The sequence below is a fragment of the Rhinoraja longicauda genome, chromosome 13 (genome assembly GCF_053455715.1).
Source record: "Rhinoraja longicauda isolate Sanriku21f chromosome 13, sRhiLon1.1, whole genome shotgun sequence".
Taxonomy (NCBI): Eukaryota; Metazoa; Chordata; class Chondrichthyes; order Rajiformes; family Arhynchobatidae; genus Rhinoraja; species Rhinoraja longicauda.
The window spans coordinates 43391322-43407716 of NC_135965.1; the positions used below are offsets into that span (position 1 = coordinate 43391322).

General features: G+C 41.5%; 1 protein-coding gene across 3 annotated transcripts in view; it reads right to left on the reverse strand.

The window, feature by feature from the left end:
- The window catches only part of ift80 (intraflagellar transport 80 homolog (Chlamydomonas)), a 145220-nt gene that overhangs the window by 92219 nt on the left and 36606 nt on the right, over positions 1-16395 (reverse strand). For all 3 annotated transcript variants that reach the window (XM_078410068.1, XM_078410070.1, XM_078410069.1), the window contains 2 exons: positions 16198-16287; positions 15239-15376 (listed from right to left, as the gene is read on the reverse strand). In XM_078410068.1, the coding sequence (XP_078266194.1) occupies positions 15239-15376; positions 16198-16287 (228 nt within the window). The remainder of the gene's footprint in view (positions 1-15238; positions 15377-16197; positions 16288-16395) is intronic.

A 16395-nucleotide genomic window follows, 5' to 3' on the forward strand; every position in this document is an offset into this window, starting at 1 on the left:
TGGTTTGCTGGTCATAATCAGAGATCAAAATGGATGTCCTTTGTGGGAATACAAGAAAACATCATACTGGTACAGATTATTATTGTACAGCTGGAGCTCAGCCACACAGCATGTGCAGAGCAGAGATTACTTCACTCAGTATCTAAACTCAGCCAGTCACGTCATTCTAGAAATTGCAGATTATGTTCTGGGCATTTAGTACGAGTGCCGTTGTCATTAGCTCTTTACTCTGGTTCCATCTTCTCATTATTCCTCCTGATCATTACTCCAGTAAATCAGTCTTACTGTCTCTGGTTCAACAGTTGAATGTGTTCCAACCTCCAGGAAATTAAACCTGACGAACGTCAATGTTCACTGACCTAGCAATAATTTTTGGTCTAGCAATCAATGAAATAATTTGTCAGTGTTCAGTATTTCAAAATCTCAGAACTTTGAAAAGCTCTATTAGATTTATTTTCTGCTCCAATGAGAAAGCCTGATTATTTTTTAATCTGTTCTTCACCTCTCTAGTTTCTTATTCCTTTCACAAATACTTTTTAATAAGTGCTGAATATTCCAATGGTTCTCATACCCTTCCACCAGCACAGTACCAAGTGCATTTTTGTTTTACAAAATGGCCTTATGAAGTGCATACAAAACCCAGATTTTTTTTTGTTTACATTGCATTGGCTTTATTCACTCCATTTAAAATTTAATGCTGGTCTTCTGTAGCAGTGATTCTTTTAAAACACTCATTGTTTTTTTTGAGCAACAATGGTGATTGAATGCTCAATGGTGATTGAATCAATAGGCAATAGGTGCAGGAGGAGGCCATTCGGCCCTTCGAACCAGCACCACCATTCAATGTGATCATGGCTGATTATTCTCAATCAGTATCCTGTTCCTGCCTTCTCCCCATACCCCCTGACTCCGCTATCCTTAAGAGCTCTATCTAGCTCTCTCTTGAATGCATTCAGAGAATTGGCCTCCACTGCCTTCTGAGGCAGAGAATTCCACAGATTCACAACTCTCTGACTGAAAATGTTTTTCCTCATCTCAGGTCTAAATGGCCTACCCCTTATTCTTAAACTGTGGCCCCTTGTTCTGGACTCCCCCAACATTGGGAACATGTTTCCTGCCTCTAACGTGTCCAACCCCTTAATAATCTTATACGTTTCGATAAGATCTCCTCTCATCCTTCTAAATTCCAGTGTATACAAGCCCAGTCGCTCCAGTCTTTCAACATATGATAGTCCCGCCATTCCGGGAATTAACCTAGTAAACCTACGCTGCATGCCCTCAATAGCAACTTTTATTCAGAATCGACTTGTGTGGATATTTGTTCTTGTAAATTTGTTGACATAGGACATTGGTTCCATAAATCCAGTATTAATGCAATATCTCTGTAATTTCCTCAAGGGAACTCATAGGTGCATGTTATCCTATGTGATATCTGTCTGCATTTGAAGTTTTTGGAGGAAGCGTAGATTAAAAGGAGCCATAAAAGGAGGACACAATGATTTGCCTAACTGAAAGTATAAGAAAATAACTGCAGATGCTGGTACAAACCGAAGGTATTTATTCACAAAATGCTGGAGTAACTCAGCAGGTCAGGCAGCATCTCAGGAGAGAAGGAATGGGTGACGTTTCAGGTCGAGACCCTTCTTCAGACGGGCCTAACTGAAACGTGCATGTATATTGCTAACTGAAACGTGCATGTAAATTGAGGTTCACTTTGGCAACATGTCACACATACCCACTTGAATGTAGAGATCGGTCACGGAGGAAGCAACATATCTGTTTGCCTGGGCCAATGATTTCTTCAGTTTTTGGCATGGTAGCAATACAATAAAGCCAACACTTTTACTAAATGTTTTGACTTACCAAAGGGGAGATGGTGTATCTGACCCGAGATGTATTATTGTGCATATTTTCAGTCTGTCATCAGAATTGCATCATTTTATGGTAATCTATGGCGCCACTATTTACACAAGATCCTGGAACATTGGATGGATGGCTGTTGAAAGATCTGCTATCATTGAAGTTGCAGCTGTTTTACTCACTGAGAGGCCACATGGCAACAACTGAAGAGCTACTAGTCTTTGAGTACACTATTGGGATCCTTAACCAAACAGTCATATGTCTGGAATGGTGTTTAAAAGACCCTTAAAGAAAGAAGCTCTCATGACATTTAAAAAGTACTTGGCACTTGAAGTGCTATAACATAAAACTATGGATCAACCATTGAGAAGAGGAATTAAGTTAGATAGCTTTTTCACTACCAACATAAACATAAAAGGCTGAAGGGCTATTTGTTATGTCATAAATTTCCAATTAACTGGACATGATTTTAACTTTGATTGCATAAAACAACTGATAGCAATTGGCTGATCATTATACTAATGTTCCATTCCAATGACTCTAGTGAAAGAGAAAATAAATATTTGCCAGGATAACATAATGAGCATCCAATTTGGAGATGACCAAAATTAAAATTACTTCAGACCCTGTTCAGTTTGAAACTGTCATTATTTGTGGGATGGGCAGATGTTCCAGAATCAGGATATATTAAATTACGTATTAGTTGATTCTAAAATACAATTCTGAGCTATTTGCTATTTTCCATTACAAGTTTGCACAACTGAACTGCTAAATGTTGCCGAAAACCCATCAACAATATCTCCATGGCTGCCAATGGAAGAATCCACAACTTTGATGAATAGTAGAAGGTCACAAGAAGTAAATATTTTATGTGCAAGATGGCAAAGGAGCTTGGAAATCGCCAACGATGTTTAGTGTAAAGTATTTCTATTCTACTCTATAAAGGGGAAGATGCCTGACGAGCCAAAGGATAGATCCTGAAGCCGAAAGATTACAAAATAAAAGCAAATATTCACTGTTATCCTACATATAAGTGCAAGCTTATCCAAACATTGGAGCAACTGCAGGCACTCTAGCAACAGATGGGTTCAAGGTACACCCCTAAAAATAGTCAGTGTGCACATTTAATAGCTTACATGCAGAGCTCTGGTACCAATGGTCAATGTAAATGAGATCAGAAACTTTTATGTAAAAGACTGTTCGCTCTATAAACAGTATTTATCACCTTGCTGATTAAAGGCACAAACCCCTTCCGCAATTTCATCTACACTTATATTTCTGCACTTTATCACTATAATCTTCCACCCTACTCCCACCTCTCTGCCTTTGACTTCCTACACATTTCCAAAGCAGCACAATGGGAACTCAAGGAACAGCACCTCTTCAATCAAACTGGCGTATTACAACCTTAAGGACTTAACTATTTCACGTCATTATCTACTCCAGGGTAGAGCTCAGATTTCTAGAGTTCAGATTGTATTATTCACCGCTCTCCTCATCACCTCCTCCAGACATATTTCTGCCGTCCACATTCAGCTGGATCACCTATTTCAATCTCTTCATAGGTACTGCCTGACCTGCAAAGTATTTCCAATAATTTCGATTTTATTTCAGCTTGCCAACGCATGTAGTATTTGGTTTTGGAACATATTGGGCTGAATCTTCTCACTCTTTGCCAGTGATCATGCTGAGGTTCTTCACAGAGTTTAGTAGGGCAGTGTGAATTTTCAGACTTCCCAGCTCTTTCACCATTTAGTGAGTTGCTGAAGATGCTGCAGAGAAAATGGGGCTTTCATTTCAAAAGCATATTTAAGTGTAAAATATTTAAGTGTATTTAAGTCCACCAGTTTTATTATTTTTGATTTTTTTAAAATGTTTACAGGCCCCATGTGCTATTACATATTTGTGAACATCAAAAACATCCAAACATTAAATAAAAATGATGAATTTGACAGCCAGGGAACCCAAAGGTGGGGATCTCACAACCTATCAAAGCTATTTATGACATCAGTGAGCTTTTTATGCTCAGACACCTCCTACACAGTACTTTGCCACTCCAAAATACTGAAAGTCAGGTACCAAGAAAGAGGCATACGCCAAAATGACATTGGCAGACAGCAGTGACTCTTGGGCAATGGACTATCTGCCCTTATATTACATCTACTCTATGAGCACTCTATGATAATTACATCAAAACATTGTAACCTACAACCTCTCAATAAAGTGCACACCATGCTGAAGGTAATGAATCACATATAAATTAGAATCATAAGATGATTACAGTGCAGATGCCACCAATTGCCCCTTACTAACACTCTACTTCAACTTACCATCCCTTTATCTGAAGCCTTACAAAAATTGGCTCATAAATATATCCGATTCTGTATCTTTCTCTTCGCTTTACCTTTTGTGCTTGAGTTTGGCTTGACTGTATTCATGTACCGTATTATTTGATTTGATTGAATAGCATGCAGATAAAAGCTTTTCACTGTACTTCAGTACACGTGACAATAATAAACCTAAATCAAAACCAGACACAGTGCTGGAGTACCTCAGCAGGTCAGGCAGGATTTCTGCAAAACATGAATATGTGATGTTTAGGGTTGCGACCCACCGTCAAACCAATTTGAAGAAGGGTCTCAACATAAAATGTCAATTCTTTGTACTCTCGAGATGCTGCTTGACCACTGAGTTACTCCAGTACATTTGTGTCTTTTTTTGTAAACCAGCATCTGCAGGTCCTTGTGTCGCCACTAAATCTAATAATGAAACATGCCTCCACATCATCTACTGGCACTGTATGCCAGATTCTGAATATACACAGCATTAACAAAGTTTTCTTTATGTCACTCTTATGCTCTTTAGTTTACACATGGACTTTGTCACTGATCCTCCCACTAAAGGAAACAAGTTCTCACTAGCCACACTGTCCAGACCCCTCATCATGTGATATATATATATATTTATTAAATCTCCCATCAACCTTGCCTTCTCTAAAGAAATCAGTCCCATACGTTCTAGCCTATCCTCATAACAGCAGTATCTCATCCCAAAAACCAATAGCATAAATCTTTGCTGGATTCTAACAGTCACACATTCTTCTTCTGATGTGGACGACCAGAACCAAACACAATATTGCAGTATTGCGCTGAACCCGTGTTTTATAGAAGTTTAGCATAACTTCCTGCATGTTATTCTCTCGATAACATACAGAATCATGTAGATACAAAAAGCTGAAGTAACTTAGCAGGACAGGCAGCATCTCTGGAGAGAAGGAATGGGTGACATTTCAGGTCGAGACCCTTCTTCAGTCTAAAGTCTGAAGAGTGGTCTCGACCTGAAATGCAACCCATTCCTTCTCTCCAGAGATGCTGCCTTTGTCCCGCTGAGTTACACCAGCTTTTTGTGTCTAGCTTCAGTTTAAACGAGCATCTGCATTTCCTTCCAATACAGAATCATGTAAGCCTTATTACACACATCCTCAATCTGCCCTATCTCTGACAATGATTTGTGTGCACCTACCTCGCACTGTTTGATCCATGTCTCCAGAACTCCTTTTTGAACCATATCATTTATTTTATATTGTCTCTCCCCATTCTTCCTACCAAAAATGTATCTCATTCTTCCACAGTAAATTTCATTTGCCATGCATCTGGCCATTACAGCCTCTTTATATCCTGCTGTGATCTATTATTATTATCTTCTCTGTTCAAAATGTCGCCAAATTTTTTGGCACATGCAAATTTAGAAATTGTGGCAGGCACTTAGGCAATTAACACAGATCAAAAAATAATGATCACTGGGTAATGTCAGTATTCGCCTTCCTCCAGTTTGAGAAACTGTTGTTTGCTTTGCTTTATGCTTTATTCTTAATTGTTAACTGTATTTTTGTGTTGTCATTTGTGAGCGGAGCACCAAGGCACATTCCTTGTATATGCATACTTGGCCAATAAACTTTTTCATTCATTCATTCATTGCTACAACCGGTTTCATGTCCATATTATCTGTCCCTTTAAGCTACATGCTCCAACTTTGCTGATACTGTTACATGGAACCCAACCAAAGGTATTCATGTACACCACACTGATGCATTATCTCCATCAACTCTATCTACTACCTCATCAAAAAAATCAAATTAGTTTAGTTTAGAGATTCAGCATGGAAAAGGTGCTTTGGCCCAACGAGTACACGCCGACCAACGATCACCCACACACTAGTTCTATTCTCCACATTAGGAACAATTAAATGGGGAGAACTTAATGTAATAGAACTCTCTCTAAACGGCACAGAACACGGATCATATGTGCTCTGTTATCTTCAGTTCACAAACAGCCTGAGCTATAGCCCTAATGTTGCTACGGCTCATATGATTTGAAGAGCAATCAGGGCATTTTACGAGAAGGGCTTTTAATCTGGAGACTCCGGAACTGTTATTGCTCAGCTGCATTTCCCCCACGCACCCCATTTACCATCATCCTCCCTCTGTTTGCTGCTAATTCCTATCACCTTTTCCCTTATCTCCTCAGCTCCTAGATCTGACATAAAGGAGGTTCTTTAATAACTGCCTCACTTTCCATGAGTCAGCATTTGAATGATGTGACAGCAGAGGTGAAAGTAATTGAAATTACTTAACAGTATGGTCATATCACCAACACTGCTGATTCAAACCATCTGTACTGAGTGTGTTGATCACTTTCTTATCAGGAGACTACGCCAACTCTGCTCAGCAGCTGCCTGTTTAATCATGTGTGTCAGGTTTAAAGCTTCATAAAGGGAGAAAACAAAGCTGCACAGTGGCAGAGTCGCTGCCTTACAGCACCAGAGACCCGAGTTTGATCCTAACTGCGGGTGCTGTCCGTAAGGAGTTTGTACGTTCTCCCTGTGACCGAGCAGGTTTTTTCCGGGTGCTCCAGTTTTCTCTCACATTCCAGACATGTAGGTTAATTGGCTTCTGTAAATTGTCCCTAGTGTGCAGGATAGAACTAGTGCAAGCGGTACGCTGGTTAGTGCGGTGTCGGGGGCTGAAGGGTCTGTTTCCACATTGTATCTTTAAACTAAACTCAAACTAAACTAAAGTATTTGTAGAAGTCGTATAGTACTCTAGATGTCTCTAAATTAAATATTTTTGTGATGCAACTTTTCAAAGCTCTATTTTAGAAACACATTGAAATGGCCTGAGAAAATAAAATAATTCCTTTGTGTATGTGTGTTGTCAATGATGTTCATTCATCTAGTGTGCAGCAAAGTGATAGAAAGAATAACATGTTTGCATCACACTATTTGATTAAATGATCTCTAGGGGGAAAGAGAGAAAAGTATGGTTAATGGGAGTATGGCCAAAGGTCGAAATACAGCATTCTACCTCAATTCACAAATCTTCCCAAGACATCTTCACTTTGGCAGCAAGCGATTCCAAAATTTGCCATTAATCATCGTTTTCCAATTTTCACATCTTTGCTTAATTGTTAAAAATGCCAAAATAGACATGGAAATACACAATGCAATGGCAATGCCTTAGAAATGTGAAAAACCGATTAAATATATTTGCCTATGTTACATTTTACCTGGGAATAATTAACAGTATCACTGAAAAAAGAAATGGTTCCCTTTTCCTTCAAAGTTATCAGATGCTCGACTTTCTGAATGTGTATGGAATTCATGAAAAGTTGCTCTCTGGGAGGGAAATAATCACGGTATATTTTCACAATACACTTATGGCTAACTACACTTATGATGTTATAAACATGGACCATAGAAATCTGAATAACAAATATTGTTTTGTTTAGACTTGCAAAAGGGAAAAATATGGATACAAGGTAAAAAAAACAGAGTTATTTAACAATATGCTAAGATTGTTATACAATTTAACACAAAATACATTTTTCCCTGTCCCTGATTTTAAAAAAAATATCGCACAGGAGATCTACTGATCTACTGTTTGCTGCTTTAATGTGAAGTACATCAAGGGTTAAAAGTTTGGTTGCGTTTCTGTGAGTTTTACAGGGTTGGCATTTTGAGGCAGAATATCCACTGTCAGACAAAGAATCTGGCATGGATGATGGGTTGTACTCTCAGACGCATGTTTGCCTTGTCTGCGAAGGTAATGATTTAATGGTTTAGAAACTAATGACTCTGCCAGAGGGCCTGGCGGGGCCCCATTGTGTCTAAGGCTGTCATTTATCTATTCTCTATGTCTGTGGCGGCTGGGGATTATGACGGGGGAGGGGGGATGAATGGGGTAGTAATGGGAGAAGGAGGGGGAGGAGGAGGAGGAGGAGGAGGAGGGGGAGGACGAAGAAAACCACAAACTTTGATACTGGAAAGATTCCACACAAGCTATTTCTAAATTTAAAGTTTAATGAAACAAAAGTGGGTTGTCAATTTTTCCCCCAAACACAAACATTTGTGACTCAGCCCAGATGTGCAGTAACATTAACGGTACCAAATGGAACTACTATTTTACTAATGGTCTTTTTAAAATTTATTGTACTGCATCTCACCCAGAATAGTAATGTATTGCATTAAAATGTATAAATACTTGAAGTTTGATAACCAAACGTCAAATTCCAAAATATTCTGTACAATGTGTTGAAACCTTTCCAAAAAGTAATAACATCATTAATAATTCTTGAACAACTCAGTATGTGAATTTATAAAATGTCATCAGAAATCAAATTTGAATGAGAAGATTTTGCAAAGAACAGACAATATTAATAAGTTAGTAGAAATTATATTGAGAAACAATGCTGAATCAGTGTTGAATCCCACTGCTGAATCTTAGTTTAAATATGACAATAGACAATAGGTGCAGGAGTAGGCCATTCAGCCCTTCGAGCCAGCACCGCCATTCAATGTGATCATGGCTGATCACTCTCCATCAGTACCCCATTCCTGCCTTCTCCCCATACCCCCTCACTCCGCTATCCTTAAGAGGTCTATCCAGCTCTCTCTTGAAAGCATCCAACGAACTGGCCTCCACTGCCTTCTGAGGCAGAGAATTCCACACCTTCACCGCTCTCTGACTGAAAAAGTTCTTCCTCATCTCCGTTCTAAATGGCCTACCCCTTATTCTTAAACTGTGGCCCCTTGTTCTGGACTCCCCCAACATTGGGAACATGTTTCCTGCCTCTAATGTGTCCAATCCCCTAATTATCTTATATGTTTCAATAAGATCCCCCTCATCCTTCTAAATTCCAGTGTATACAAGCCTAATTGCTCCAGCCTTTCAACATACGACAGTCCCGCCATTCCGGGAATTAACCTAGTGAACCTACGCTGCACGCCCTCAATAGCAAGAATATCCTTCCTACTCCTCTAATGCTTTGGGAGAGCATTTGCTGCCACTGTTGACTCAGGCATTTATATGTTTTTTTTTTAAATTGTCCAACAGCTACCATCTCCTGCTCCTCCAGCATCAACCCCCGACCCTATATCCCCCTTCCTACCCACTTTTCTGCATCTACATCTTTTCCAAAAGTTGTTTGCACATTCAAATCTTGAATAAATTTCCTCTTTTCCATTAGCAGTCATTAATCCCAGTTATTCTGACCATCCCATAAACATCTATACACTAAAACTCTTGTTTGTTTGTTTGTTTGTTTGTTTGTTTGTTTGTTTGTTTGTTTGTTCCTGAACTACAGCCAAAACGGTACATGACAGTGCAACAATTTTAGGCCCACCTTACTCACTTCCGTCCCTTTGGTGCTAATGGAAGAAGTTTCATTGAAATCGGTGTTATATTTTTAAAGTTCTTCAAAGTTTAAATCTATCTCCTAGGGAGGGAGGGGGGAGAAAAAGGGGGGGTTGAGGAGGATGGAGTGGGGAGGGGAAGGAGGGGGGAGAGAGGAGGGAGTGGGATGGGGGTGTGGAGGAGGAGGGAAGGGGAGGGAGGAAGAGGGGGGGAAGAGGGGGAGGGGGAGGGAGGAAGATGGGGGAGGGAGGAAGATGGGGAGGGAGGAAGATGGGGGAGGGAGGAAGAGGGGGGAGGGAGGAAGAGGAGGGAGGAAGATGGGGGAGGGAGGAAGAGGGGGGAGGGAGGAAGAGGGGGGAGGGAGGGGGGAAGAGGGGGGAGGGAGGGAGGAAGAGGGGGAGGGAGGAAGAGGGGGAGGGAGGAAGAGGGGGAGGGAGGAAGAGGGGGGAGGGAGGAAGAGGGGGAGGGAGGAAGAGGGGGAGGGAGGAAGAGGGGGAGGGAGGAAGAGGGGGAGGGAGGAAGAGGGGGGGGAGGAAGAGGGGGAGGGAGGGAGGAAGAGGGGGAGGGAGGGAGGAAGAGGGGGGAGGGAGGAAGAGGGGGGAGGGAGGAAGAGGGGGGGAGGGAGGAAGAGGGGGGGAGGGAGGAAGAGGGGGAGGGAGGGAGGAAGAGGGGGAGGGAGGAAGAGGGGGGAGGGAGGAAGAGGGGGGAGGGAGGAAGAGGGGGGAGGGAGGAAGAGGGGGGAGGGAGGAAGAGGGGGGAGGGAGGAAGAGGGGGGAGGGAGGAAGAGGGGGGAGGGAGGAAGAGGGGGGAGGGAGGAAGAGGGGGGGAGGGAGGGAGGGGGGGAGGGAGGAAGAGGGGGAGGGAGGGAGGAAGAGGGGGAGGGAGGAAGAGGGGGGAGGGAGGAAGAGGGGGGAGGGAGGAAGAGGGTGGAGGGAGGAAGGGGAGGGAGGAAGAGGGGGAGGGAGGGAGGGGGAGGAGAGGGGAGGAGGGGATGGGGTGGTGAGGGGGGAGAGGTAGGGGGGATGGGGGGAGGGAGAGGAGAGGGTGCTGCACCAATGCAGGAGAGGCCCAACGGGTCCACGGTCTAGTGTACTTTAAAAAAAAATTAAACTTGTACAAACCAAAAATTCAATACTCGTGCAATATAGCCACACCAATGATCAAAAGATTATCTCGCCATATCTATACATAATCTGCAAATCATCATCTACAAATAGAAGAGGAAAGTACGCCTTTTACTAATGTATGTAATGTATGTAATCATTTCAAAACCAGTTGAGATGTTACTGCAAAAGATTCTCAAAAGAATATTCACAAAAGTGAAACAATTCTCAAAAGTCTATCTTAAATCTATCTTGCCAGCTTTGCTGTATGTTCTTCGTCTCCTATAATGTCACATGAGTCCTTCCGCTGCTGGACATAGGGGGCAGGCTGTGTTGGAGACGCCCTTCCAAATAAGGGATTCTGTGTAAATTTGGAAGTTAATATCTGCATTGAATGTGTAACCTCCGAAAATGTCAGATGGAGTTGTTGAAAAGAAGATGTTTTGTAAATATTTAAATATAGCACAAAAAGTAAGGAAATTTGTGTTTGGTAGATTATTTCTTTGTTGTAACAATGCTTCTTGGCAATAAGTCTTATACCGTTGGAAAGCCTGTTTATTTCCCTTTTAAATGGTGCCACATTTGTAAGGAACATGCATTTGTGGGATGAGCAGCAGAGCTGAGTATATGGGTTGCGCCCATGAAAAATTTGCCAAATCTTCTCTGCCAATGCCAAACAGCTTACTCTGCTGTTGCTATTGACTCTTGTTTTGAGCTTCTGGTACCCCCAGGTGCTGACAATCAGGTGCCTGATAGAGTAACATCTTTTGGTGGAGGCAGTGTGATGGTGTGGGGCGGCATCTCCCTCACTGGAAAAACGAGGCTTGTCATCATTGGAGGCAATCTCAATGCAGAGAGATATCGAGATGAGATTCTGCAACCAGTGGCAATCCCATATCTCCACAGTCTGGGATCGAACTCTATCCTCCAAGATGACAATGCTCGCACCCACAGAGCAGGGTTTCTCAGAGACTACCTCCAGAATTTGGGAGTGGAGAGGATGGAATGGCCTGCCAGCAGTCCTGACCTCAACCCCATTGAACACTTGTGGGATCAGCTTGGGCGTGCTGTTCGTGCCAGAGTGACCAACACAACCACGTTGGCTGACTTGCGACAAATGCTGGTTGAAGAATGGGATGCCATCCCACAACAGTGTGTGACCAGGCTGGTGACCAGCATGAGGAGGAGGTGCCAGGCTGTTGTGGCTGTGTATGGTTCTTCCACACGCTACTGAGGCTCCTGTTTATTAAATGAATAAATTGTTAAATTGCCAATATGTCTTGTTTCTTCAGACTTCAATCGTCCAATCCATCAAACAACACCGAACAAGAGTCAATGGCAGAATAAGCTGTTTGGCATTGGCAGAGAAGATTTGGCAGATTTTTCATGGGCGCAACCCACATACTCAGCTCTGCTGCTCATCCCACAAATGCATGTTCCTTACAAATGTGGCACCATTTAAAAGGGAAATAAACAGGCTTTCCAACGGTATAAGATTTATTGCCAAGAAGCATTGATACAACAAAGAAATAATCTACCAAACACAAATTTCCTTACTTTTTGTGCTATGTTTATTATTTGAATAAAGTATTTTTTGATATAAAAAAAAGAGTGTTGGAAAAAAGTAGTGTTCCTAACATTATTCCCAAATAACTCCATGCACAACACATCCCAGCATACAGCATGCATTCATCAATTGAGAGGTGCATGCAAAATTCCCTGTTAATGCAGAATTTTCAAAGCAAAATTGATCCAGGTATCATTTAAACTGCAAAGACATGAGAATGTTCAAATAGTAGAAATTAGTCAAGGTCAATGTTAGAGTAGAAAATGTATCTTGCCAAACTTCACAAACAACATCACTCAGGAAAATTTTCCAAAGTTGTCAGAGCAGTATTCCACTGATCTGTATAGATCCCCATTCCTGTTTCAACAAAATAACTGCATTCCCCACTCGAATTTGCATGGAGGCATGAACTTCCTTATATTTACTTTGAACTACCATGTAAGAGTTCTTGACAAGCATAAAGAGCCAGGAATGTTGATTGCAGTCCTAAATCCTCTTGTATTATTTTGTCTTACCTAAACCTTCCATATCAATGCAGAGCCTCCCTTTATGATTCCCCCTACCTTTCTTCTTCACTTAAAAATTATTTCTTCTTGTTCTGATGAAATATCATTGATTTGAAACATGAACTGTCTTTCTCTTCACATATATTAATTTCCATCATTCTGTGCTTTTATTTCTATTAGGCAGTTAGAAACATAGAAAATAGGTACAGGAGGAGGCCATTTGGCCCTTCGAGCCAGCAACGCCATTCATTATGATCATGGCTGATCCAAAATGGCGGCGCTGCCATAGCAGCTGCGGCTTACCTGCGGTCCATTTGTCTTTGTGTTTTTGTTGTTTTTTTGTCTTAATTGTAGATGTGATGTGGTATTTTTGTGTTTGTGTACTATGTGTGTATGTGGGGGGGAGGGGGGGAACTGTAAAATTGTAAATATGTGTCCCTTCCGAACGGAGACCCGACCTTTGTTTTCTGGGTGGTGTCTCCGTTCCTGCTGCGGCCTACCATCGGCCCAACTCCTGGAACTGGCGGCCTCCAGGGCTCTGGTTCGCAGAGCCCGCGGATCGGACTTACCATCAGCGGAGCCGGCCGTCTTCGGAGGCTGCGGGAGCTGCTGCGACTCGCCTTAGGCTCGGGCTGCGTGGATGCCGACATCCGGAGCTCCGGCAGCGGCAGCGGGTTCGCCCGCCCCGGATCGCGGGGCTTGGGTCGCGGACATTTCACCGTCCGGTGCGGCCTAAAATATGCCGCGGGATTTTTCTCTGCTGGGCAGGGGCTTCAATGTCGGTAGCCACGACCGCCCCGACGTGCAGCAACAGCGGCAGCGTGTTCGCCCGCCCCGGATCGGACTTATCATCGGCGGAGCCGGCCGTCTTCGGAGGCTGCGGGAGCGGCTGCGACTCGCCTTAGGCTCAGCCCGCTGCGGACCATCCGGCGCGGCCTGCAACCACAACAGCCTGACCGCGGGAGAGGACGGCAGGAGAAGGGAAAGACATTGTGGCCTTCCATCACAGTGAGGAGAGGACTGGAGGAGACTCACTGTGATGGATGTTTCTTTGATGGATGTTTCTTTTTTTGTGTGTTTTTGGGGTTGTGTAATTTTAATGCCTATTTAATGTTTTTATTGTTGGACTGTGGGTGACTGAATTTCGTCCAATTTGGATGACAAATAAAGCTATCTTGAATCTTGAATCTTGAATCTACAATCAGTAACCTGTGCCTGCCTTCTCCCCATATCCCTTGATTCCACTAGCCCCAAGAGCTCTATCTAGCCCCTAGAGTTCTAGGCAGTTCTATTTGGCAGCAAACAGCAAAGGAAAAAATATTGGGAAAAAAAATTTGTTGGATGTTGTTTGGTCCAATAGCTTTTTAACATAACCAGTGTCTCGGTGGTATATCAATATCACATGGAGTAAATGAAACTGACCAACGATGAGCTTATCAGGAGGAAGAAGGGATGGTTCATCTATGCAGCACCTATGGATGAATATGCTTGTAAATACTTCAGCTTTTTCTTTTGCAATGTCTTGTTGGACCTTGCCATCTTTAAGGATGGAGATATTATTGGCACATTTTTAGCTGTTTAATTCCACAAAAGGCCAGGAGATGGATAAAATATTATAACAATGTCTTGAAACAGGACCTGTTTGATCATCCTTAATGGACTTCAAATCAACAAATGATTGCATGAAGCCAAGAAACCAGACCGATAATCAATTAAGAAAATATTTCTTGGAGGAAAAAGTCAAGAGCAACAACTACAATGGAGTCATTCACAAAATCATTATCACCTAAAAACATTTAATGTTCTGTCATTTCTAAAGAGCAGTCTCCACATCCCTTCAAGAGTGCCAGGAGAATAAGCACAGGATGAGCAAAAAAATCTTAAATCATGGAAATCTGTAATCGTGAACTCTTTCAAGGATTTAAAAAAAATAAGAGAGGTCTCTGCCAAGGTGAAGTATTTGAGGTTCTACAAATACTTAAAATGTCATACAAAATCAACACAATTTTTGAATAGAAACAATTCTGCTGATAGTAAAGGCGAGAGCCATTTCAAAAATCAACATTTGGACATGACTACAAAACTAATTAATTCAATGCAGTTATAAATTGGCTGGAGTTATGATTACAATCACAACAAAAATGGGAAAATTACCATTTAACAGAAATTAAAATCATAGTTAGAGTTCGCATCTCTGATGAGTTAATGTCATTGGTTTCAGATAAGAAAGAGAACAATTACCATCATTATATGATGATCACTGCTGATGGACCTAGACAATGACAGATAATAGGAACGGGCAAACGCCAAGCTCAGATATCAACCAACGTCATACTAGAAAAGATTAAACTCGTAGAAGGAAGAGACATTAAGAATATTGTGAGAAAATAAATAACTGGCTAACTATAGTTTTTTGCTTTGCATCACCAAATGGCTACGAAAGATATAATTACAATAACATTTGCGTGAACTATTTTCTGTTGGCAAAGTATAAGGACGGTTTATCACCTACCCCGGTTTTGTCGCACAGACGAAGAGTGTTGAATGATCCCACAGCAAATAGCTGACCATCTGATGCCCAAGCCACCGACGTTATAGGATAGTCATGTGCCTGGGAACTGTACAAAAGACGCCCATAACTGTCCCAAACCTGAAAATATTTTAGAAATTATTAAGTGCTTTCAACAAATTTTAATAAATCAATAAATTTAATTTCTACACATTTCCTCAGAAACAGTAGATCTTAACAACATTCATTATGGATGGATATCAACTTGTTTCATGCATTGAATGAGCAGGGCTAATATGATGCTAAGCATTTATCCATTACAATTTGCTTTATAAGCTTGAATATTTGCTGCTACAAACAATAGACATAATACCATAGACTACAGAATCACTTAACAACCCACGTTAAAAATCATTATATGTCATTTTTCTTACAAAGTGTAATCATGTGTATGTTACCACAATCCTATCTCCAAGGCCACTTCCATGGACTGGAATAAAATTTACAACATAGGATGAACACTTGAGATTGATCCTGAACTACCATATCCATTCTAATCCAAGTTACTAACATTTTCATCATTGACTTTGCCACTTATTTGGACATAAAACATTTGGCAACAGAGGGGTTGCTGCAATACCCAGCTGCACATGGACCATGTAACTCTGTGCACACTAAATACTCCTCCGGCTAGTGACCTTAACTATTCACTATTTCATGTAGTTTCCTCCATGGGAGAAATTAATAAGATGATTTGCAACTGATATCTGACCTTTCAAATCTCCACCAGTCCGAGATAATTGTAATTATCACTGAAGTTATTTCTGCGCATACTTTAGAGAGATGAAAACAAATGAACTGTGTCATCTCTCACATTCAACATTTTTTTAACACAATTTTTTTAATACATTTAATACAATTCAAGCAAAGTGCTTGATCAAAGAATTCATCAGAATACAAACCTTATATTTACAGTCCTCGCCACCGGAAAGGATAAGATCATTCACAGTGTTCCAGTCTACCTTCAGAATGACTCCATCATGGGCTTTCCACTGCGAAAAGCAATGCAATACAAAATTAAGATGTGAACAAATCTTGGACAGATTCTTAATACGAAAAATGCCTTTTTTTCCCTCACATTTCAAAATTGCTGGCTTTCC